Source organism: Schistocerca gregaria, chromosome 3 (assembly GCF_023897955.1).
Source record: "Schistocerca gregaria isolate iqSchGreg1 chromosome 3, iqSchGreg1.2, whole genome shotgun sequence".
Taxonomy (NCBI): Eukaryota; Metazoa; Arthropoda; class Insecta; order Orthoptera; family Acrididae; genus Schistocerca; species Schistocerca gregaria.
In genome coordinates this window covers 551,894,109-551,921,241 of record NC_064922.1, presented here as the reverse complement: position 1 = coordinate 551,921,241, position 27,133 = coordinate 551,894,109, and the positions used below count along the sequence as shown (strand labels likewise).

At 40.0% G+C, this 27,133-nt stretch overlaps 1 protein-coding gene across 4 annotated transcripts in view; it reads left to right on the top strand.

Annotated features, from left to right (window-relative positions):
• LOC126354030 (fatty acid hydroxylase domain-containing protein 2) overlaps positions 1-26,584 on the top strand; it is a 162,197-nt gene extending 135,613 nt beyond the window's left edge. For all 4 annotated transcript variants that reach the window (XM_050003364.1, XM_050003365.1, XM_050003362.1 and 1 more), the window contains exon 8: positions 25,305-26,584. In XM_050003364.1, the coding sequence (XP_049859321.1) occupies positions 25,305-25,376 (72 nt within the window). In that variant the 3' untranslated portion in view covers positions 25,377-26,584. The remainder of the gene's footprint in view (positions 1-25,304) is intronic.
• Positions 26,585-27,133: the final 549 nt, after the last annotated feature.

The following is a 27,133-nucleotide window of genomic DNA, read 5'->3' as shown; positions in this document are numbered from 1 at the left end:
TGTTGGTGGACTATATATTTTACACAGTTGTACTTCTTTATCTTGCACTATTTAATCCTTGAATGTAAACATAATTATCATATAATTTTCAGTTTTCACACCTGCAGCCATCATTTTATGATCTGGATTTAAATGACAATATCCAATTGATAATCCATCTCTTAACACACAAGGTTCTTGTTGCTTTTTCTTTCTAATTTTTCTACCTTAGTTATGCAGCTTGTTTTCAGTGAGGAACAGTTGCACCCAAGTTGCACAAGTACCGCGTCAGAATTACTAGATTCTATAAGTGGATCAAGTAATCAATTTCATTAACGGTGATCGTTTCCTACAGCTTGCCCAACATAGTAGTTACAAACAAAAAATCAATTTTATAATGAAGGAAAGATGCTTTTAAGCATCTTCTATTGATAATTTAGATGCACACTCTGTAATCATACCACAGTGTCCCAGAAACTTTGTGTAGATAAGATATGGCTAATTCCAGAAAACACTGTATTTTGTATTTGTTTTCACTTAGCAACACGTGGTATCGAAACAGAATTGCTGCAGGATCCATGTTGATAGCTACGAAAATTATCTTGTCTTCATGTACAAGTGTGTATAGAAGTTTATATGATCTACAATACTACATGTTTCAATTGTTTCCCACAGCCACTACACCAGTCACAGTCCTCAGTAAATAAGTAAAAATAAAAATGAGGAATAATTATCTATATGCTTCTGAAGTTGGATTCAGCTTCCATTTCAAAATAGATTTGCTTGCTGATCATTGGCTGTGCCAGTAACAGAGTTTATCAGAGAGGAGAAATACGCACTGGATATCCAAATTAATCCAAACGACAACTCTGAAGTTACCAATACAGCAAACAAGGAGATAGCAACATCAGCCTGAAAGTTCTTACTGTAGTGTCCACAGTACACTAAAGAAATTGGCAAAAGCACTATTTTTGTATAAATCTTCCTCACAGCTTGTGGAATTTATGTTCAAATTTTTCAATATCTTGTTATTTTACTGCAGCTGTAAGGTAGTTGATGAGAACAACAGATTGAGTGAGCGCATTGTGGAGATGAAATACTATAAACAAAAAAATGAATATTACATTTAATAATTCTGTGAAAGCTATGCCACATTATTGAAGTCACATTCATTCAAGATGACAGTGCTAAAAGTTGGAGATACCCAAAGGGAAGCTTTTGTGAAATCAAGCCCTGGAAGATAGTTTTGTCAAAAGTATTTACAATCTTTTATTTTCAGATCTTCTATGTAACTTTAATGACTAATGATTGTGGGCATCTAATTGTACTTTGCCTTGTTGTCAATAGTATTGTACACTGTGGGGAAGAAGAATATAGTGAAACAAACAGTGTCATCTGTACCTGTAGTTACAGGATTTGATGAACAGATGACAACGATGAAATGAAATGTCGTGTGACGAGGGCCTCCCGTTAGGTAGACCGTTTGCCTGATGCAAGTCTTTTGATTTGACGCCACTTTGACGACTTGCGCATTGATGGGGATGAAATGATGATGATTAGGACAACACAACACCCAGTCCCTGAGCGAAGAAAATCTCCGACCCAGCCGGGAATCGAACCCGGGCCCTTTGGATTGACAGTCTGTCGCACTGACCACTCAGCTACTGGGAGCAGACATGACAACGATGAAACATCATAATTAATTCGACATGTGATGTAAGGGAGGAAAAGAGTTAAAAAATTGTAAACAAAGATATCAGTAAAGATGTAATTTGCAATAGGTACACCCACAAACAAGAAGCTGGATATTGTAGTTCTGATTTTATATTAAAAAGGGGGGGGGGGGGGGGGTGCGCGGATACGCACACAGCAACACCACACACACACATATACATTACATTTTGGGCTACATCCTAACTGGGCTGAATGGTTCTCTTGGATAGAGCAAGTGAACTGGATGCGGAACTGGTGAGAAGTTAAAAAAGGGCAAGGGGGAGAGAGAGAGAGAGAGAGAGAGAGAGAGAGAGAGAGAGAGAGAGAGAAAAGAGCTAGTCGGAAAGCAAATTCTTATTCACACTGTAAAACACACAAATATACTAATGTTCAGAAAGAAACAGAACACCTTGAACAACTAGAGATATGACGTTCATATTCACAGAACATGTATATTAGTATACTCTGCAGAGATGATTGGCATTTTAGTCACCTCAGTACAGAATGTGTTGCCTAGTAGGCACATATCTGCCATGGGCTGGGATAACTTGATCCGTGTGTGATGGCACCGACATGCAAATGGTGTGAATGGCATCGTGTAGTAGCCATTCATGCTGCATTCAACTGGTTCCAAAGTTCATCTGTGGAGTTTGGCATTGGGTCACAGCACTGCAACTGTCATTTCACCAAACCCTACACATTTTCCATTGGCAACAAGTCTGGTGATCTGGCGGGCCAGGGCAAAATATACATGTTCATGCAGCAGCATGTGCTTGTGCAATATCTTGCTGAAAAACGGTGTCTGGGGTGTTGTGAAGAAATGGTATGGCTACTGGCTGCGGGGTGTCATTCACGTATATCACACTGGTCACAGTGCCCTGGGGACATGCACCAGCTGTGATTTGTGGTTGTACCCAATAGCACCCACACAATAAGGCCTTGAGTTAGCACTGGTTCTCTTGTGTGAATGCAGTCCCTGTGATGCCGCTCCCTCTCTCTAACCAACCAATATGTGGCCATTATTTTCAAACAAAGAGAACCTGGATTTATCCAGAAACACTACTTGATGCCATTCCTGTCCCCTGTTACATCATTCCATACACCATTGCCATCTAACATGTTTCTGCACATTCGTCAGAGGTAGGCGGAGGAGTGGACAACATGCACGTAACACACAACGAAATAAATGGCGGTTGACTGTCACCCCTGTACAACATGTTACACTGTTCTACTGTTGTGCCAGAGGTGAGGAGGACACAGCTTTGTCCTGCAATGCCATTCGGATGAGGTGTTGATCATCTCAAGGGATGGTCTGGGTGGTGCAACCTGACCCACCTTGTCGTGTTCTACAGCTTTCCATGAATTATTTTGCACACACTCGTTGCACTGCAAAAACAGTTCATTCCACAAGAGCAGTAATTTCCCAGATGCATGCATCACATTAAAAAATGCTGATTTGACAGTATAGTTCACAAACATGTCTGCAAGGCATCCTGCAAGTCTGCTCAAGTCACACTGATCCATTACCTTCGGTTTTTAGTGACAAAGAGAGCTGCAGGTACATTTTACCAGTAGGTAGTGTTGCACCATGATATCAATATTGACCTTGAATCTGTGGGCTGGCATGGTTCAAATGCTAACGATTTCTGCCGGACATATTAGTATACATGTGCTGTGTACATGAAAGTCTTGTCTCTAGTTGCTCAAGGTGTTATGTTTTTTCTGAACCTGAGTGTACCAGTTCAGATTTCGTTTGTAGTAGAGCAGCCTATTGCTTGGATCATTCGCTTTTAAGCTGTGTAATAAATGAAAGTGGGAGGTGAAGGGGGGAGGGGACCATGTATCCTCGCATTATTGCCATACAAAATGTTGTGCAGCAAGATTAATGAAATGAACTGTTATAATGTTATCATCTCACTAAAATGTTATGAGCTCAAAATCAAAAACACATTACATGAAACAAAAACTTAAAAACCATTATTGTTGTTTGAAGTAAACTGTCATATCAGTTATTTACTGTCCACTGGATGCACAAGTCTTTAATCGTTTTAAATATTCTGAACTGAATAACAGTTTTGACTGAAAAATAGTTACAGCTGTTCTGTTGTGGACCGTCGATGGTCGAACCCGGGACTCCATTTGGCAGAGCTAAAACCCGGGTTTTTCGTCAGGAGGTCGAGCAGGTTCAATAGCTTCAAGGGACAGTGCAGAGTGATACAGCAGTATTTGGAAGTATTCCTTTATTCAGCTAGTTCACAGAAGCATAATGTCGGCACGCAGCTCGAATGATGGAAGTCAGCCGCGCTCGCCTAGTCACCGCTCACCAAGGCATAGTGACTGGCGCCGCTCTACTGCCCACATTTGTGGAGACTGTAACAGTCCCTGGTCTCCACTGCCCTCCGTCCCATTTGGGCTGCTGTGTCCGACCACAGGACAAAGGTGGTTGTACTGGTCACCTGTGGCCCTCGGCCACTGCTGCTCCCAGGACAGGACCAGACTCGAGCCCGTGCCCTCCTGGACGCCTTGCTGCTAGTGGTGCTTGCCTGATGGCAACACCCGCCATTGTCCCTAACGCTGTTTCAGTGCTGCTGCGACTCCCACAGTGTACACCTCTCCCGTACCCTGGTATGCCAGGTGGGAAGCGAACGTGGCTCGTCCTGGGCCCGCTGCAGACCGCTGTCACTGTCCTCCTTCAGCCAGACCGTGCAATCTCCAAGTACCCAGCTGCCGTTCCGTCCCACCCCAGTGTTGTGTCCCCGGAGGCGGAATACAGCCCAAACAAGTAAATAGAAACAAAGTACAGGTTTGCACAGATATGTACATCACTGCCAGCATAAACCAACACAGGTCCGACCCGACTCTTGACTGACCTGGCTCTTGTAACGTTCTAATGTGTTCCAATACTTTATTAACTGTGATAGATCCTTCCTGTGCATTAATAAAGGAATGCATTGTTTCCAAAAACACTGAATTTAATGTCAATATGTCCCATTCTGCGTTGGTAATATCTCCAAACCCCTTCTGGAGAAAACAACATTCCCTGTTACAAACTTAAAGCTGTTTCACCTTTACGTGATGCTGGAAGATGGAAATCCTTCCCCAAAATTTCACAAACCGTACCATTTATAATTATTCCACTCTCCCGCTGTTGCAACCTCCTTATTTTATCTGCTCTCTGATTGGTATAACAGGTGACCATCACCCATATTGGCATAAATACTGAATATAACCAATACCTCCCTACCTTCTGGAAGTAGGAATGTGTCGATAACACCTCTTTCTCACAATCTGAGCCATTCGTAATCCCCAGGAACAAACTAACTTTGCATGTACTACTGTCCAAAAAAACTGGTCGATTTGGGCATCCCTCACTTGTACTTGCATACAATGCTCCATCTCCTTTAATGGTAGTACTCCGTGAGCTTCTCTGTTCGCCGAAATAAAAAGTATGTCTTGCGTCCTAATCTGCACCCATTTCCCGTTCTCCTTCCATTTCACTGGGTATGAATGAATAGTGTAACACTCATAACGTGAATCAACTCCAACTACTGGAAAATTGACATCAATGTAAACTCGCGCCCCATCCATCCTCACCTCTACCAAGGACACATGAAAGAATATTGGTATAGTGTTACTTCCACTACATGTTCTATATCTGATGGAAATTGCCTCTTCGCTAATTGTAATTCTCAATTCCCGATAGTTCACTCAGCCCCTATCGAAATATCTTAAATTACTCCCCCCCCCCCCCCCCCCCCCCCCATAGAATGACAAAACTAAAACAACAAACAAGAAAAACGCAATTATTATCGGACAAAAAAACCACGCAATTTATCCCTTGATACAAAAACACAAAATGTAAACATGCCATACAATATTAAACATATAATAATCTACTCCCTCCATGCTCCATGACCGTAACGCATACGGAACGTTATGCGTTCGCTGTTGTTTCTCTGCCGCGACCTTCTCCGTTTGCTTTGCCTAGCCTCTGCAATTGGGTCACTTCCTTATAATTGAGGTAGTCCATCCACCATTCCTTTAAAAGGCTTTACTCTACTTACGTGGATAACAGATGTTTTTGTTGGTAGGTGCACTTTAACATTTACAGGCGAAGTCATCTCCACAACCTGGTATGGTCCGTGGTACTTTGTCAAGAATTTTTACGTCTTTCCCTTAGGTGTCTGTGGATTCGTGATTAGTACCCATTGACCTACCATGTACTGTGTTAAAGGTCCCAACCCCTTATTCTGTTCCTCCTGACCTTCTAATGCTTTTGTACTGGCCTTCTGTACCCTCTTCCAGACTTCGCATATTGTCCATGCAAATTTCCTCACTACATCCCCTTTATCTCCCGGTTTCAGACATAGAACGTCAAATAGTGATGGCATCTTTCTTCCAGAGACCACCTTGTACGGTGACATTCCGCCCCCCAAATGTATTTTGGTGTTATAACTCGATAACACGTACGGAAGATAAATGTCCCTGTTATCATGGTTGCCATTCACTTAACAACTTAGCATTATGTGGGGGTAGTTTGTGTTGTTGCCCCAGATGATAATTAGGCAAAATGTTGGTCAGGATTTTTGTAAGCAGTGGGACCTTGAGGTACGGCAATACGCAAACACAAGACGTAAGTTTAAACAGTTTTATTAACAAAAGCTGATTATAAAACACGCACGCTGCGCGCAACCGATCATAACTGTTTCTGACATCCTGACAGTGGCTAATTACGGTCATATAGAAGGCTCCATGGTGAGCTAAGAAAAGAGATATATTCGTGCCAGAGGCCGCACTAGTTAATCCTGCATGCTGTGGGTGGCGGACAGTGGCGCACTCTACTTCGTAGTTCCGGCCGGACGCGTGTCTACAGGTCGGCTGGCGAGCACGTGTTACATACCGTACGGCTGCATGCAATCCGTAGGCCCTTACATCACTCTCCCCAGAGAAAAAGAGCAACCATAGGTGGCTCAAAATGACCTCCTGGACGTTACAAATCTATTTCGCCATTTGTGGCATCAGAAGGCATTGCAGCATGTATTTCATTTGTAGACACAGTAACATTCAGTACAGGGAAGCATGCCTTCAGCATGACAATTTCATACATGACAAATGCTGTTGACGAAAGACAAATTAATAAAAGCAATAAAAACACAATACTGACATTCAAGTATGCATTAACATTACTGGATGAATCAAAGGACTTAATTCTATTTTAAGCTTCAGTGAAGCTTAACTCGTTATTGGAAGAGATTACATTTTCATGGATATCCTTAATTAAATTACTGTCTTCAGAAAAACTTGATAAGGAATGTTTTCCATATGTTAATATGTATGAATCATTGTAATAAACAGATAACATTCACATTAATGGCAAATGTCCAGTTGCATGAAATGTAGTTTGCAATACACTAGGCATATCAAATAGTTCACATGATAAATCACAATGTGTGGCATTCAAGATTAATCCACTATTATTCAGTTTGAGTGTAAAGGGTAGCTCATGCGTATCATAATTTTTACATGTAAATGTGACATAAAGGGTGGAGTGAAATGAGAAAATTATATCTTCAGAACACCGTTTGCGGAATGGATGATAAAGGTGTTAAAATTATAGAGCAATCATCTCTTGGGGGATGATTCGTAAACAATTCTTTCTCACAGCTCTACACTCTACTGTCTAAGAATACTGCTGATTCAGGGCAAATTAACTTATGACTATGTTTACACATATGCAAATCATTTTCATTTAGGGACACACAATATGTTCGATCCTTGCTGATCAGTAGATAATCATTCAGTATGCACTTTACATGAATACCTGCCTGGCTCCATTTCTCAGGGTAAGTATAAATCTTACACATTTCAAAATTATACTTTTCTCTACCAATGGGTATAGATACAATAACAGTTAATTCATCTTCAATCATTAAGAAGTGTGAGGTGGTTAACTTGTAGTAAGCATATAAATTGTAAGACTTAACAGGATAAATCATAGTATATTTTGCATCTAGTTTTCGTTCAACTGATAGTAGAATCTGAAAAATTGTTATGGATGTAGTAGTATATTGCTCAATCAATCATTTGTACTACACTACTGGCCATTACAATTGCTACACCATGAAGATGACGTGCTACAGACATGAAATTTAACTGACAGGAAGAGGATGCTGTGATATGCAAATGATTAGCTTTTCAGAGCATTCACACAAGGTTGGTGCCTGTGGTGACAACTGAAACGTGCTGACATGAGGAAAGTTTCCAACTGATTTCTCATACACAAACAGCAGTTGACCGGCATTGCCTATTGAAACGTTGTTATGCCTCATGTAAGGAGGAGAAATGCGTACCATCACGTTTCCGACTTTGATAAACGTAGGATTGTAGCCTATTGCGATTGCCATTGGTTACACATTTCAGTCACCTCTTGTTCGCATTGATGGCACTTTGAACAGTGTACGTTACACTTCAGATGTGTTACGACCTGTGGCTCTACCATTCATTCGGTCCCTGCAAAACCCTTCATTTGAACAGGATAATGCAGGACTGCATGTTGCAGGTCCTGTGTGGGCCTTTCTGGATGCAGAAAATGTTCGACTGCTGCCCTGGCCAGCACATTCTCCAGATCTCTCTCCAATTGAAAACATCTGGTAAATGGTGGCCGAGCAACTGGCTCGTCACAATACGCCAGTCACTAACTTGATGAACTGTGGTATCGTGTTGAAGCTGCATGGGCAGCTGTACCTGTACACGCCATCCAAGCTCTGTTTGACTCAATGCCCAGGCGTATCAAGGCTGTTATTATGGCCAGAGGTGGGTGTTCTGGGTACTGATTTCTCAGGATCTATGCACCCAAATTGTCTGAAAATGTAATCGCATGTCAGTTCTAGTATAATATGTTTGTCCAATGAATACCCATTTATCATCTGCATCTCTTCTTGGTGTAGCAATTTTAATGGCCAGTAGTGTACTTTCTAAGGCTGTTCTTAAGTTAAGAGCATAAATTCTAGAATTTGTTAAACTATCAGTAATCCTTAAAAAAAGTGTGTTTAAGTCTGTGTGTCCAATCATAGCATTTAATCCTTGGAATAGTTCTTGGATATTTGCGTTCATTTCATTACGAATTATGTGGCAATGTGAGAGAAATTGCTGTAGAATCTGTTAAGTGAAAACTGTGTGGTTAGTAATTCAGGGTGTATACAGCCCAGGACAACCAGGAGATCCGGGAACAACCCGGGAATTTTTTCATCCGGGAGAAAACCTGGAAAAACCCGGGAATTGTTTAAAATTCCAGGCGTTTTTCATTTAGTTTTCAGATAATTTTTGTAACTTTTACTGGAAACCAATACTTTAACAAAGGATATTACTGTATCCCGCAACTGCATAATAATACTGCAGCAACAAAACATTAACGAGAGAAAAAAAACTAAAATAAAAGTTAAGTAGCAAAGTAATTGTATCATATACAACAAAAAAACAGTGCTCATACAAGCGTCTGCCAGCAGCAACATGTGTCAAAGGCTTTAGGAAGACTATGCAATGCTTCATAACAACAAATTGTCTCCAGTGAGCGTGACATGACCACTGTTTAAATTAGATTTGTTTGAGCAGTTGAGGGCGGGCTCTTGCGTATGCGCAGTTGAATCGCATATGAGTATTATCTTCTCCAGCTTCTGGTTACAGAAGTGTGGCTGGGTGCCACTACTTAATATTGCCCCGGTTCGGAAACATAGTAAATCTGGGGCTGATGCACAGAGCAGTCGGAGTTGTGGTGGATAGGTGGGTCGTCTCCATGTTACATGTGTTTGCGTTCAGTGATTTTGTTGTTTCCTCTTTGTTTATCGCTCTCATGTTAAATGATAACAAAATGGATTTTTGTGGCCGAAAGCTATCAAATGAATATAATTCGTTCGCATAATTACTGAAGGCTAAAATATGTTAATAGTTCCAGATTTCATTTCCACTTTTCTGACAGTCAAGCATTAATCGCCTTGCAGAACAATGAAGTTATTTTTGCCAGTTTGCTAAAGAGATTTGGCTTTTATTAATCTTTTCTGCTGAGGCAGTAAATTTATTTGAAACGAAGTGTTTTATTTCACACTATTGGCTAGTTTCAACTATTACCTGCATTTCCAGTACATGAATGGCGTTATGCCATAATAAAGAACCAAATATAAGATAATACAGTACTGGTACTCCAAGAAAATTTGCATAGGAATGTGCATTTTAAGCCGAATTATGCATTTTAGTGTGGTTCACGAAATTCAGGTGCTCTTGAACTATCCTCTGTTGTCTTGTTGCTTTAATGTCATAATGAAAGATCTTTTAACATTTTAAACATACGGACATATGTGCTTCCTGCGTCTTTGTAGCTGCGCAAGCATGGTAACGCTTGTTATCTGGCGCTCCCTTGAAACTGCTGAAACAAAGCTATTTCTAACAGGTCGCGAGAAAATGTTGCGAATGTTGGTTCAAAAAGCGTTACGTCCAAAGCAGATGTTCTTTTATGCATCTCTTGCAAGATGAACTATGTGCGAGAATATATGGTGAATTTCTTAAATCACAGAGTGTTTGAGCTTCATTTAAAAATAAACTCTTTTAGGACGACCATTTAGAAGAATTTAGAGCCTAGATCATCAGACATTTTTGTCGTTATTAAAAATTTTACTGGCATGTTTGTGCGATGTGTCTGAAAGTGTAACATGCACGAAAAAGATCAACATTATACATGGGGAGCTTCTCTTCCAGCTTATCAATCTTAGAGACCAATATTATTTGTGAATGCTATGTATATTAATTTAAACCATTAACTTTTCTTATTTGTGTGTTCGCGCTACTTAAGAGTGATCTTGCTATTGGCTGACTACATCACATATCCTATGCTGTCATCAGCTGGCGAGATCACGTGAAATGAGCTGTGACTGGCTTACAAAAATGCATCGCAATCTCCATTTCAACACTTCGAAAAGTGATATGCGGTGTTTTGTGGAATTCAAATTTATACCTTCGTAATACGAAAATGTGCACCGTACATGTTGCTGCACATCAGAAAGTGTATTTTCACCTGGGAAAAAGTGTAATCCGGAAAAAATCCGGGAATTTGTTTTTCCTTGTCCACGTATACACCCTGTAATTGTTCTTTGCATATTCATTAATACGATAATTTCATTAGAGAGGTTAGTTGAATCTGTACTGGACTGTTGTTCAAGAGCTAATATTTTGCCTTTAACTTCCAGTAGATCTCAACCAGTTAAAGTACCAAATACAGTACAAATGATACTCCCTCCAAAATCAAACCAGGTGTAATTAAAGTTTTGTGAGGCAAAAGCTTTAAAAAAACAGTAAATCTCTTGTTCATAATTTGCAAATGTAGACTCCAACTGCATTTTGGCTGTGATCCAGTTGTTATACCAAGATGCACCCATTTCCAAAATTGTATCATTAACCTTAACTGAACAAATTATCAATTTGCATCTTTACAGAATTGATCTGTTGCTGGATTTCACTCAGATTGTACTTGAGGACAAGTTTTGCATTTGTTGAAACTACCATGTCTGATCATGGTTCAAACAAAACACATGTACACTGTGGTACTATTACTACAGCATTAGTAGAATACGCTATCGTAGTAAACATTAGAATAAAAATGATTATGGTTAATTAGCTCTAAATACTAGAGTTAACAATAAACATAAAATAAATGAGTTTCCTGTGGTAACCTGTGGAATAAAAGGTTTATTTTCCCTTGTACACTTGTGCAGTAGCTTCAATACTAAATTTTCACAACACATTCACATAAGCGTATGATGAAATAAACACACACATTGCACTCACACACTACACAGGTTTACGCAGATTGTAGGGGTGTCAGGAACAGGATCGCTCAGAACGTGGCGATGCCTTGGCCTCAAAAGTGTGTACTGCAGGCTCACGATTCTCGCTTCCTGGGTTTGAAAACAGCAGGCTTGCCTTTCAGTCGGACCTCGTTGGCTTGCGATACTACAAGAAATCTACCCAGAAATGGCCTTACGTGGTTGACATGAATGACAATCAAACTAAAGGACAGTTGGAGCTTAAGAGTCACTGGCAACAACACCTCCAAGATTGGATATGGTCCTTTCCAAAAATTCTTAAACTTTTGACGTGACTCTTCTTTAACACCACGTTGCTCAGATACACAGAATCTCCAACTCGACACTGTGGCACTGCTGCTTGACGGTTGTGTTGTCTTGCTTGCTGAAGAAAGGATTGATGATTTCGTTGTTTCGCTCCCCTCCATGCTTCCTTTAGCTTGCGTGCTAGATCCCTTACGTGTTCATTACTGATTCTGGCAGTCGATCATGCAGAGTCCAAGGATGAATGCATTCTTCTTTCGTAGACGATCTCATATGGACAAGGCCAGGTGAGCTGTGCATTTTGACATTGTAACAACTTACCAACTACAGTAAACAGACATCTCAATTGCTGTGTTTTCTGCACACATAATGCTAACCATTTTAATAGTAGTTCTGTGGACTCTCTTGATTTTTCCATTTTTTCCAGGGTGTGCTGATGTAGTCCTTAACTGAGTTATTTGCTTGAGCTTACAAGTCTGTTTAAGTAAGACACTCATAAAATTCGTTCCTTGATCACTAATTATACTTAATTGTGATCCAAACTTAAGGATACATTCTTTTCCAAACCTTTAGCTGTAGCCTCAGCACTCTGTTCAGATATTGGTATCATGAGAAGGTATCTAGAGAAATAATCTAACATTGTCAATATGTATTTGTTTCCATCTTTAGTCTTAGGCAACGGTCCTACAACATCTAGTGCTACTCATTCAAATGCTTCACTTGTCTCTGGCAGTTCTTGCAATGGTGCTCTACTTTTTCCTACATCATTCCAGCTGTTACAGGAATCACATTGTGAAACAAACTAAAAAATGTCAACTTTGCGGCTCTGCCACCAAAACATTTGAGCTCGCAATGTCCTGATAATAAAGAATGGCATTGCTCTCTCATGATTTGCTCTTTCGTGCTTTCTGGAATAACTGTGCGGTTTCCTTTACTAGTAATTTTGTGCATTAATCCATCTATTACGACAAAAGTTGATCATTTTTCCATAATTTGCCTTGTGGATCTTCTTCTTGAGCTGCCTTTAACTCTTCTTCTCGACTTACTGTAACACAAACATTGACTTTTCAACTTATTGCATCAGCATTCACATGTTGTTAACCAAGTCGGTGAAAAAAACCTTAAATTGGTACTCACTCAGTCTTAATGCCCATCTGGTTAATCTGGAACTTGGATCCTTTAAGATCAATGACCATTTGAAAGCGGCATAATCTGTAATAACTGTAAATTCTCTTCATGTTAAGAAACAGCTGTTATGTGTTTTACCAAAAACCAGAGCACAAAACTCCTTCTCGGTGGTAGTATATATACATTCTGCTTTGTTTAATTGTCTGGAAGCAAATGAGGTTGGATGTTCATGACCATCAACTTCTACATCAACATCCATACTCTGCAAGCCACCTGACGGTGTGTGGCAGATGGTATCTTGAGTACCTCTATCGGTTCTCCCTTCTATTCCAGTCTCGTATTGTTCGTGGAAAGAAAGATTGTCGGTATGCCTCTGTATGGGCTCTAATACCTCTGATTTTATCCTCATGGTCTCTTCGCTAGATATATGTAGGAGGGAGCAATATACTGCTTGACTCCTTGGTGAAGGTATGTTCTCAAAACGTCAACAAAAGCCCGTACTGAGCTACTGAGCGTCTCTCTTGCAGAGTCTTCCACTACTTCCTTTGTTTTCAGACTGCACTTCCTTAGGATTCTTACAGTGAATCTCAGTCCGGCATCTCCTTTACTGACAATTAATTTTATATGGTAATTACATTTCAAATCAATCGTAATGTCTACTCCCAGATAATTTATGGAAGTAACTGCTTCCAGCTGCTGACCTTATATATTGTAGCTAAATGATAAAGGATCTTTCTTCCTACTGCACCATGCATCAATTCCTTGTAGATCCCCTTATATTTCAGTGCAATTTTCCATTGTTACAACCTCTCGATATAATACAGCATCATCCACAAAAAGCCTCAGTGAACTTCCGATGTTATCCACAAGGTCACTCCCATGTGTCACACCTGAAATCACTCTTACTTTGTAAGACTTATCTCCATATTCGATATGCTCTTACTTTGTTCATTAAATGACTGTGGGAAACTGTATCAAACGCCTAGCGGAAGTCAAGAAACGCGGCATTTACCTGGGAACCCATGTCTATGGTCCTCTGAGTCTTGTGGACGAGTAGTGCGAGCTGGGTTTCACATGATCATCTTTTTCTAAACCCATGCTGATTCTACAGAGTAGATTTCTAGTCTCCAGAAAAGTCATTATACTCAAACATAATACGTGTTCCAATATTCTACAACTGATTGACATTAGAGATGTAGGTCTATAGTTCTGCACATCTGTTCGCCGTCCCTTCTTGAAAACTGGGATTACTTCTTGGGACAAGATTGCATCTATGGTAAAATTGGGTGCATCTGTTGAAAGATCCAAGGTTTCCACTAAATTTGGTAAGGGATAAATGTCGGGTGGTCACAGCATTCGAAGATCAGTAATTAACACAAAAACGGAACTGTGGTTCTTCAGAAATTGATTTCTTCTTTACAATTACAACAGACAAACACCATGGTGGATCTGAAGGATCTCTTGGTTTTATAATTCCGGCTTCTAATTGTTCTTTAACCATTTCTTCTACCAACTCTCTTTGACTGAATGGTATTCGGTAAGGTTTTGTGTGACTGGCGCTGCATTTCCTGTATGAATACGATGCTGAACTAAATGAGTGAAAGGTAAATTTGTACATTCTCTGAATAAATCTGCATACTCCAACAAAACAGGTGCTAAAATCTTCTGTTCATCAGCTGTTAAGTGTTCCATCTTTTTCCAAATCTTGCACTGCAGTTCATTATTAACTTCGTTTCCTCATTGTAATTTTGTGGTACTGTTACAAAAATCTGTGTTTATAACTGCGGCATTTGTTACCTCGTGTGGAATCTTTATTACGTCACTTTTACTTGCGCTCGACACTTCAGCAACTTTTGTTCCTCGTGGCAAAATAATATCCACGTTGCTCATATTTGTTATTGTAACCGGGGCTTTAGCAACATTCTGCCTCACCGTTGTAGTGACACCTACACTTCTAGCAACATAACAATGCATTGTATTCGGTAACTCACTTTACTTGGATCACTCAATTAATAACAAAGTTCCTTCCTTACATTGGGGTGACTTACCTTCAACATAGATTGTCTTTCCTGCTCCCTAGTGAATTTGCTGAGGCTAATCAATTTGAACATCAACTTGGACGGTTTGAACTGATGCATCATTTGTTCAACATTTCATGGTACAGTACATATGACTTGGCATCTCCTATCAAACGTAACTTTGCCACTCTCAACATTACGACGTCCGACCGCCCATTGGCCTCAGCCATTTTGATAATGTCATTAAGGAATACTGGCACATCCTCTGTTGTTTCACCCGAAAAGGGTTTAATCAATGCTGCGATTGTCGGGTCAAATGGTCTATGACACTCCCCGACCTGCAATTTACATTCACCCAACGTTTTTTCCCCTACTTGCAGTGTCTCAAATCTCCCCGCTAATTCTTCATATTTTTCTTTGTCCCTTATCCTTGTCTCCAACAATACCCGAATTTGCTCAGTTAGAGCAGCTACAGCTTCACAGTAGTCATGCCGCAGCTTCCTCTGCTTCTCCTAAAACTTGGTTCTTGCGGTGAATCATTGCCCAACTACATTCTGAAAACTTGCACACCAAATGTCCAAAACTGTTACAAATGAAACAACTGTTTGGTTCCCACTTTGTTCACGGTAATCTGTGGCCTGACAGGTTACAAAAATTACATCGCTTAGGCACCATGTTGTCATGTCCCCCATTTCCCTTGAACTCAGTAAATCTACAGGCTCCTCCAGCCTTACAAAAGACACCTTCAAAAAGTTCATCCTAATTAACAAAAGAATGACACATAAACAATAAATCAAACGTCACTCATCCATCCCCATTAAGCTCGTGCGCAGGTGACAGTTCTGCTTTCTTCCGTATACCGTTATGGACGAACACTCCCCAAACGACAAGACGTAATAAGAAGTGTACGAACACCCATCACAAACGCAACCAACACCTCCACTACCCCTCTACACAGGCACACCTCAACGCTACTTGCTTGACATAAGAAGTGGGAATGGAAATCTGGAACCAGTGTTGTAACCGCAACTACTTCTGACACAACTGTTGTGGATTGTCAATGGTTGAACCCGGGACTCCAGTTGGCAGAGCTGAAGCCGGGGCTCACCGCGCTGTTTCTCGTCAGGAGGCTGAGCAAGTTCAATAGTGTCAAGGGGCAGTGCAGAGTGATACAGCGGTATTCAGAAGTATTCCTTTATTCAGCTAGTTTACAGAACCATAATGTCGGTGCATCGACTGCGCGCTGTTCCGTGAGTCCGGCTGTCTCAGCACTCCTGGACTGTCGACACCACTGCTGCTGTCATCAAGATTGCCCGACATTGGGAGTCAGCCGCGCTCACCACTCGCTGAGGCATGGTGACTGGTGCCACTCTACTGCCCGCGATTCCGGAGACTGTTAGAGTCCCTGGTCCCCGCCACCCTCCGCCCCATTTGGCCTGCTCCCTGTCTGACCATGGGACAAAGGTGGTTGTACAAGTCACCCGTTGCCCTCGGTCGCTGCTGCTCCCAGGACAGGACCAGACTCGAACCTGCACCCTCGTGGATGCCGTGCCGCAACTTGCCACTAGTGGTGCTTACAGGATGGCAACACCTGCCGCCGTCCCTAATGCTGTTTCAGCATTGCTGTGCCTCCCACAGCGTATGCCTTGCTTCTACCCTGGTACGCCAGGTGGGAAGCGAACGTGGCCTGTCCTGGACCCGCTGCAGACCGCTGTCACTGCTCTCCTTCCGGCAGACTGTGCAGTCTCTACAGTCTCCAAGTACCCGGCTGCCGTTCCGCCCTGCCCCATTGTTGTGTTCCTGGATCCGGAATACGGCCCAAACAAGTAAATAGAAACAAAGTACAGGTTTACTCAGAATATTTACAACATCGCTACCAGACTGGCCCCTATAAGCGTAGACCAGCACAGGTCTGACCTGACTCTCGACTGACCTGACACACCCCTCCAGCTAAAAGTGCCTGACTATTTATATTGCTTTTCCCCTCGCTTCTGAAATAGTGTCAGAGAGAGACAGAAATTATGGCAGGGGTAAATTCCCGTACGTCAGCCACTTTCACATCGCCACTCGCGGCTCTGGCCTACTGCCTTGCCTCATACATCGCAATAACTTAAAGCAATGATGTAGTTCCCTGCCTCGCTGTTGCTCCACTCCAAACAAATCATACATGCAATGCGCCGTTGCAGCTCCGCTCCATGTTTGCTCTGCCTGGCATACTGGCTGCCGACTGTTACCACACAATGCCAGCGGCCCCAGACTTCATCGCTCACCTGCGCCTTTACTGAATTTTTTACAAAATTCTCTTTCCTACAACTAAGACCAATACTAGTGCAGCAGTTCACTGCTGTCAGCGAAAATTTAAGTTTGCTATCATCAACCTCATGAACTTATTTATCAGCTAGATAACCACACTGTGATTTCAGGCAACAATGGGGCTGTGCTGTATGATGCACATCATCTGCTCTTTAACATATTTAATGATTCTGCTTAGATACCCAAGGCCAACCTCCGTGTGTTTAATGTTCAAAGGCTGTTAGCACCTTACAGGTACATGTATCAGCTTGTAATAAGGGTTTTAATTTAAGATCCGATGACATTGTCGTATGGCCACTGTGCAGCTGATTACTGTAATACCATATATCACATGTTTTTCAGTATTTGATTGAAATCATTTAATTAATAAAACATGCTTCCCAAACACATGAAAGATGTAAAAGAATCAAATAACACAAATGTGAAGCTAACAGTAATGTAATGTGTTGATCTATACTTTTGTCTCAACATTATTGTGCTTCATTGCATTGGTTAACAAACCTTTATACTTGTGTATAACAAAATGTGCCTACATCTAAAGATTTCACAGCTAATAGTGACCTATTGTAAAGAGATTATGGTTATAGTTAAGTATTTATTGTAAGCTGTCATATCATTTTGTGTTCAGCATTGAATATATCTGCGAGGGGCGTTTGAAAAGTCCGTGCAAAAATAAAAACTACTTACGTGTTTGGGGGAAACCTTTTTTATTTTTTGACATAGTCTCCTTGTGGACATATACACTTCGTCCAACACTGTTGTAATTTGTTGATCCCTTCCAAGTAATAGGAATTGTCCAAGTGTGCAAAATAGCTATTAGTTGCTGCAATCACCCCCTCATTTGAATAAAATCTTTGTCTCGCCAGCCATTTCTTCAAATTCGGGAACAAATAGTAGTCCGAGGGAGCCAAGTCTGGAGAATAGGGGGGATGTGAAATGAATTGGAATCCTATTTCCATTAATTTTGTGACCACAACTACTGAGGTGTATGCTGGGGCATTGTCTTGATGGAAAAGGACTACTTTGTAATCCAATTGCCGGCATCTTTCTTGCAGCTCGGTTTTCATACTGTCCAATAACGATGATTAATATGCACCTGTAATAGTTTCACCCTTTTCCAGATAGTTGATGAGGATTCTCCCTTGCAAATCCCAAAAGACAGTCACCATAACCTTTCCGGCCAAAGGAATGGTCCTCGCCTTTTTTGGTGCAGATTCTCCCTTGGTAACCAATTGTTTAGATTGTTGTTTGGTCTCAAGAGTATAGTAATGTATCCCTGTTTCATCCACAGTGAAGAAACGACACTTAAAGTCCTCCGGATTCTTCCAGAACAGCTGCAAACTATCCTTGTAACACTTCATACGATTCCGTTTTTGATCAAGCATGAGCAATCGCAGAACCCATCTTGCGGATAGCTTTCTCGTGTCCAAATGTTTATGCAAAGTATTATGTACCCATTCATTTGAGATGCCCACAGCACTATCAATCTCACGCACCTTAACTCTTCTGTCATCTATCACCATGTCATGGATTTTATCAATGATTTATGGAGTCGTAACCTCTACAGGGTGTCCAGAACGTTCAGCATCTCTTGTGCCCATATGGCCATGCCGAAAATTTTGAAAACACTTATAAACTGTTCTAATCGAAGGTGCAGAGTCACCGTAACATTTATCAAGCTTCTCTTTAGTCTCCTGAGGCGTTTCGTCTTTCATAAAGTGATTTTTAATCACCTCACGAAATCCTTTTTCGTCCATTTTTTGACAATCACTTGACTTCCTTGATTATCATGAATGCCAAACACAAAGAAATAGACCAATATGGCTAAAACTTGATGTGCATTCTTTCCAAAGATGCTACTAACTAAACATACCTCGATACATGCCGGTGGTGCCATCTCTCGGACTTTGCACGGACTTTTCAGATGCCCCTTTTATAACGAACTGATTAGAGTAATTTAGTCATTTTTGACATTTACTCAAAGGCTACAAACAATTCCCATTATGAGGCTGTCATTTGTTGGCTGAGTACTTGGAATTTCAAATGAAGTCATTCATTTGCGTTATTCACTGTTTCTGAAACAAAAGTTGCATTTAGACTATAGTCTGATGAAAATTACTTGATAGTGGACACTTTGCATTGGAGCTGGTTTCCTTTAATCAGAGCGCTCAGTGTCACGCCTGAACCGGTCGGACGTCGTAATGTTGAGAGTGGCAAAGTTACGTTTGATAGGAGATGCCAAGTCATATGTACTGTACCATGAAATGTTGAACAATGTGAGGATGTTTTCAGAGCTTGAGGCTGAGTTACACCAGAATAGAACCAAGTTTTTTTGGGAAAAATTAAGAGTGTTAGTTATGAGAAGAAATGAGACTGTGGAGATTTTCTCAAACAGAATTCAAAAGCTGAATGCACAAACGTTCAAACTGTCACCAAATGGGGAGACGAAGAGAGTGCTGTTACAGGAGGCCAAGAACAGAGCATTAGATGTGCTTTTGCGGGGAGTACTGCCAAGAAGATGTCACATCAGGTGAGAATGGAGAATCCCAGTGATCTTGCAGTGGTTCTAAGGATTGCCACATACTTAAGAGGAGGCAGATTATGCGATGAAGCAAAGGGTGGAGCATAAAAGTTCTGGCAGCAGAAATTAAGTGTTTTGGCTGTGGCCAGGTAGGGCATATTAGGAGGTAGTGTCAGCGTCAGTTGCAGTGTTACTCATCTGGGGAAAATGGGTCACGGGGCAGTGAACTGCAGGAGTAAAAATAGGGAAGAACCTCTGTGACAGCAGCCGGTAAACGAGAAGGGACTGCTTCAACCATTGGAGGGTGGTCCCAGTGAAATTAGATAATGTGGGTCTAGGTGCACACACGGAATGCTGCTTATTAGGCTTGGTGAACAGAAGGAAACAGAGGTTTCTGGTTGACACGGGGGCACAAGTGTCTGTTATTAGTCTAGACCGGGATAGCAGGAGGCGGCCTGAGCCACCACGTTATAGGTTACGTGGGGTGGGGGATAATAAAGTGGTGTCATTGGGTATGATGGCACTGCAATTTGTGATCGCAGGAACTAAGTTTAGTGAGCAGGTAGAGGTGTTACCGTGTTTGGGTGAGGGGTATTCGATGATTCTTGGACTGGAGTTCCTTGACAAACATTGTGCGAAGACAGATCTTTGGCAACAAACAGTGGAACAATGTTTTGCATGGAGGAAACTGTTTGCAAATGGACTGATGTTGCAAGGCGCACTTAACGTGAAGATGACGCCAGCTAAACTGTGAACGGATTCATTGAAGGTGGGTCAACATGATAACATACCGGCAGGTACAGGGAAGGTAGTCTGGGCTTCAATAAATGTTGTACATGGTGGAGCCACTCTCGAAAAATAAGGAGTTGGATAATGCACACTGTTTTATGCGGAGGAGTTTAGCTCACGCAAGTTATGTGGAAGGAGATTATAGGTTTCCTGTAAGTATAGGTAACTTTGGCAGAGCAGATTTTAGCTTGTCGGAAGGGTTGTTATTGGTCAAATTGTTTTTTTTTGTATGAAGATGACCTCAACAGGGAGGATTTAGAGGCGAGCCATTAGCAAAATGTCAATGCAGTGCAATTGAGGGGAAAACTACAGCTTTTGCAGGGAGACGACAGGGTCACATTGGATGAATTGTTATTGACATTTAGCAATTTATGTGGAACGGAGGGTAGGTTACCGGCAACACCGATTACGAAGCATCACATACCAACTGAGGATAATACACCAGTGTTTAGGAAACCAATATAGGTGAGCATGTCATATGCAACCGCTACTCGATGAATTTCTAGAACAACAACTATGGGATGGAATCATAGAGCATAGCAATAGTCCTGATTTAAGCAATGTAGTTCTCATACCTAAGAAGTCGCTGGATGGTACAAGGAAATATAGGTTTTGTTGTGATAATAGGTTTCTGAATGCAAAAACCATTTCGGGTACATATCCGATTCCGAATATCAAGGACACATTGGATAATCTGGGACAATGTAAGTATTTTACAGTGATGGATTTACGGAGTGGACGCCACCAGTTGGAAGTAGTGTCAGAGGATACGGCAAAGACAGCTTTAACTGTTCCTGGGGAACGCTACCAGTATATACATATGCCGTTCGGGTTGACGAATGCACCAGCCACTTTTCAGTGATTATTAGATGGGATTTTAAGGGGATTGAAACCAAAGACATGTATGGCTTATCTAAACGACATTATAGTATTTTCGAAGGATATACCAGAATATGTATTGCGTTTAAGAGAAGTCCTTAGAAGATTGTGGTCGGCACGATTAACATTAAGTTTAGAAAAATGTAATTTTGTGCAGGCGCAGGTGAAATATTTAGGTCATGTAATCAGTGAACAAGGGTTCAAACCAATCCTCGGTTAATACAGGCAGTTCAAAACTTTCCAACACCACATACAATGAAGCAATTACAATAGATATTGGGTTGTGTTCATATTATTGTAAATTTGTGAAAGATTTTGCTAAAATAGCCAAGCTGTTAACAAAGCTTTTAAAGAAAGGGGTTAAATTTCAATCAACGGAGGATTGCCAGCAAGCTTTTGATGAATTAAAAATTAGATTAGTTTCTGGTCCTGTGTCGGTGTTTCCGAATTTCGAAGTAGACTTCATCTTATCATGTTACACTTCAAATGGCGCAGTAGGAAGTGTTCTGGGGCAAATGGTAAAGGGACAGGAGCATCCAGTGGTGTATGCTTCCAGACAGTTAAATAGGGCAGAGCGGAATTACCCACAACGGAAAAGGAGATGTTGGCTGTAATATATGGAGTAATGTATTTTCATTGTTACCTTTATGGTAGGAAGTTTAAGGTCATGACAGATCATGTGGCGTTGAGATGGTTACTGGGACTCAAGGATCCTTCTAGTTGGTTAATATGGTGGGCTCTAAAATTAAGTGCTTTCGGCTCTTAAGTAATTCATAAGCCAGGGAAGAAACACAGGAATGCAGATGCATTAAGTCGTAAATTAGAGGCATTAGAAATGATGAGTAAGAGTGTCACAGAATGGCAAAGGGGACAAGCAGAGGATGAAGAGTGCCAGGGTTTTAGAGCTCAACCGCATTGTGAAGGGAAATTTGTTGTGTAGAGTTACCAGGTGTGGACCACAGGTATAAATACTGCTGCATGTGCGGATCATCTTTTTCATCACGTCCATGTCAGAGAGTTTCTAAGCATTCACAAAAGAAAATACAGTACTTAGTTTGGAGAACATTTCATAGTTCTTTATAACCTGTACATTATGCTCATTGACTGACAGATTCTGTGAATTGCTAAGAAGTTCTTAATATTTTTCTTTCATTTTGTTTATATTTCTGAAACTGTCTTCTGCCCTCTTTAAGTCATCTTCAAACAGGAAACACAGAGATCAAAACAGTGCATTTTTTACTTCACAGCCACAAAGTCAACTTTATGTTGGCAGCTACAAATTGCTCATCCATGGCTGACATATTAGAATATCAAGTGTCGAATGACTTGTTTCTTAATTGTAACCTTCTCATGGAGAGAAAGCTGTAAAAACTTGAGCTGTTGAAATTCACTTACAGACAAAGATCTTATTTCTTGGTGATGAAAGTCCATTCTCTGTAAAATAAAAGAAACGGAAAAATGAACCAAATAGAATAACTGGAAGCTGGATCATAATCTAATTCTACAGTTTTATCACATTCAAGAATACTGCATATTGTTTTTAAGCACATCATGTATGAAATTTAAAAAAAAGTTCCCTCCATAACACTAGAGTTGGCAGTTGGCGCTGCGGGAGTGACAGTGTTCTGACTCTTTCACAGCCTCATGTGCATCTTCTTATGTGCACATGGCCACCATGGCCAGACACCGTACACCGTCCTGCGAAACTGTGAAGCGCAAAATCCTTTTGTTTCTTTTCCATAAACTTGGCGATGTCTACTGGCATTGAGCTTGAGTGTTATATATTGTGTAAATATAAAGAAAGAATTGAAGAAAAAATGAATTACATAACATGTTCTCGATCATATCAAGTGGAAATAGGGAATGCTGCAGTTCCACAGTGTCTGTATGTGTGCTGCTACTAGTCTGTACACTCATGGATGACACAAGAACGGAAACTCAGAGTAATATCACATAAGCATAATTTATGTACTCCATTTCCAAATGTTTCTTTGCAAAGGAAGATGCATAAGTACTACCTCAATTTTGATTCGAACATTATTACAGAGGTGAGTGGTGTAGATATTAGTATCAGTCTCATTGAGAAACAGCTGAAATCATTTATACTGAACAAGATCACAGGGCTAAATGAAATTCCACTTGAGTTCTATACAGAATTGTCAGTTTTGTTGAGTTCAAGTAGAATGTGGTTACTGAAGCAGAATGACCACCTCCATGCCAATGAGCACGGATTCTGGAAACATTGATTGTCTGAGACTCAATTTCCATTTTTATCAGGTGACACCCTGAAAGTCTTGGATCAGAGCAGTCAGAAAGATGTATCCTTTTTCCACTTCCAGAAAGCATTTGACTGAGCACCACACCAACAGTTAAAAATGAAAATACTATCATATAGGAATCGTACTGGATTGAAAATTTCTTCATATCACTTTATCTTGGATGGAAAGTCATTGACATATATAATTTCAGACATGGCTGAGGACAATGTTAATTGTGACCACTGACTTTTTGCAGTTGATGAAGTTCTCTTAAATGAAGTACTATCCTAAGAAAGCCACATAAATATGCAGTTAGATCTTAATAAGATTGACACCTTGCTTTGAAAATGTTCGAAATTGTAAAGTGTACACATCACAAAATGCTGAAGTATAATATCCTATAATGACAGTCTCAGTGAGTCACAATAGGAATCAGTCAGTTTGTACAAACAACTAGGTCTTGGCCCAACAGTTTATGGGGTTATGAAATTGAACAATTTGATAGACTCAGTCATAGGTAAAGCAGGTGGCAGACCTCAGTCTTTTGGTTCAGTTTATTGCTCATATGTGAAGGAGCTATACCACATAACAAAGGATGCTAAACATATACAGAGGAGGACAGCATGAGTGATCACAGGTTTCTTTGTCAACAGAAATAATGAAGAATCTGAAGTGGCTGATGCTATAAGTTAGATGCAAATTATACCTCAAAAGTCCAGCTACAGACTTTCAAGAACCAATATAAAGTGAGGAACCTAGAAATGTGCTACAGCCTTCTATGCAGCACTCCCACTGGGACTGTGAAGACAAGACTGAATGACATACCACATGCACCAATGCATTTCAGCATAAGCCCCATACACTGATGCAGCAAGAAGCTGTATTGCATGGTACAGTGCGAAGTACCCACTGCCATGCACTTTACAGTGGTTTGTAGAGTATTGATGTAAGTGTGTATGGATTTTACATATGATTTTTTCACTATTCAGACGTGGCATCCATCAAAATGTAGGCATTGTTGGTGTTTATTTGCCATGGCAGAGCCATCAGAGAAGTGAAGGTCAACAACAAGATAGTCTATAAGCAATAATTTTTTTATTGTGTATTGGAGTAGTATTTAGAAGAATGTTTTTTGAAATGCCACACCATTACATTCATCTGTTTACCATAGCTATTAGCACTTTATGTGAAGAGTGCTAGATGATATTTTGCATGATTGGGGTTTTTGAATTTTCAAAATCCCTGCCAGCTGCCATTGAGAATTTTTTTTCCAGTAGGATATTGTACATGAATTTGAAATACATTCTACAACACTTACAAAATCTGTGGTTACCTTGCAAGGGAGCTCTACTCATGACAAGAGCCTTGAGTTTTTAGAAATTTCAACTGCCTGTTAAGACAAGTTTTCAGAAGAGTAGATGGTCTGCTGAATCCTTTGTCCCATCATTAGTTTTCCTTCTTACCATTTTATCCAGAGATTATTATTTACGGTGGTACCCTCATAAACAACACATTGTTAACTTTATGGTTTAGTAATAACTGGAATTTAAACGCCAATTTACTTGTTCTTCAATTTTGTTTTTGCTTTTAGCTCACATCAGGGAAGCTGAAGCAAGATGGCTGCAAAACAGATATTGAAAGAAAGGAGTACACAAATATTTAATTTCCAGAATATTTATGTTGTTAACATTTTTTTCTGAATTCCAGTGTGAGAAAGCTTTCATTGTAATTTTTTATATACAAAAACTTTATTTTGTTATATGCAATGATCTGTAAGTAACCAGTCTGTCCACAGTGCTTATGTTTCCTGTAATATTAAATGTGTGTGTAAAGAATTCTGATCAATACAGCTATGTTGACATACACGATGAGTATGTCTTATATGGAGTATTTTCTAATTTGATTGTTTTTAATTTATTTCATATTATGTCAGCAGATGATTAGTAGTCTTTAGGGGTCACACAACGCAATAATAAAGATAACTATAAAGTGATATTTGTAAAACATTTGTCTCTCTGTTCCTGAATTTAATTTTCTATCAAAAATCTGTGTGATATGAATAATAAACTTAAAATGTAAAGAGATGATTGAAGAACTTGAAAAGAAATTGGAGGCAAATTATGTAACAGGTTGCAACCTTACAAAATCTGTTTGGGTGCTGCGAAAGTATTTGGATAATTATCTTTTCACTCTCTGAAGCGATTGGCTGCAGTGATTTACTTTGTTGTCAGAACTCAACACAGTTTTTGTTATTTTGTAATACTGTATGCTTAATCTTATGACCTAGTTGTAGGCCCTAAATTTCTATTATTTAATGTGTTCCTGCATATTCTGCAACATACACAAGCCACAATGTCATCAAATTTACAAAAATGAGAAGATTATGCTTGTTTGAAATAATTACATTTCCTGTGGATTGTGTTGAATCCTTTGCTAATACATTTTTTCTCTGTGGGAAAAAATGGGAAATCACTATTTGAGCAATAAAATCGTTCATACAGTTAATTTTCTGAGTGACAATCTCCATAAATTTAGAAGTTTAAGCCATTTACATGCTGAAGAAGAATGTTAAGTATTACTCACCTTCAATATGATCCACTACCGAGAACTGCAGAAACCAGGTGTTGGTACTTGTTATTGGATTTGTTAACTACCTGTTGAAATGATAATATTTAAAGTAATTCATTAATAAATGTTCTTCGTGAAGCTTTTTTTTTTACTCTCCAAGTATTATGTTCAAACAAAACCAAATTGTAATTTATGCTGTGAAACATATTCTTGTGATATTTCTGTAATTTTTTACCATGTATGCAGATTTTAAGAATAAATTATTGTATGTCCACAAGATTGTGTCATACAACAGAAAGAAAATGTGTAATTATCTGCCATTATTATCATGATGATTTTTTTTCCTGGTGGATTTTCTTTTTTATTCAAAGTGGCAGAGAAACAAGTTGTCAATTAAAGCACAAATATGTTTTTAAGTTCGATCTTCTATGTTTATCAGTGTAAAATACAAATCTTGAAAATACTGGTCATAACATACAGTAGTGCAGAAGCAAACAACAAGAGCAAAGTCTGAGACACTGAGTCATGAAACTCCCAATGCTTTTCTGCAACTTCATTACTGCAGTGTTGTCCAACTGTCTTGTATAAGCACACTGTGAAATGATTGTGTATACTGTATAACGAATGCAGAAGCAGCTTGAAAATGAAAATGATGTCGTAATTTGGAGTTTATTGTGGTACAATAAATATGGAAAGGCATTTTATAATGTGGTAAGAAATAAAATGTTTTCCCTCTTTTAGGCAGTGTGGTATCAAAAACAGAGAGAGTTGGAAACCCACTCTTCCTTCAAAACCAGTTAGCATAGACTGTACTGGCAGGTTTGTGTAAGAAGTTAAAACCAGCATAGGTGT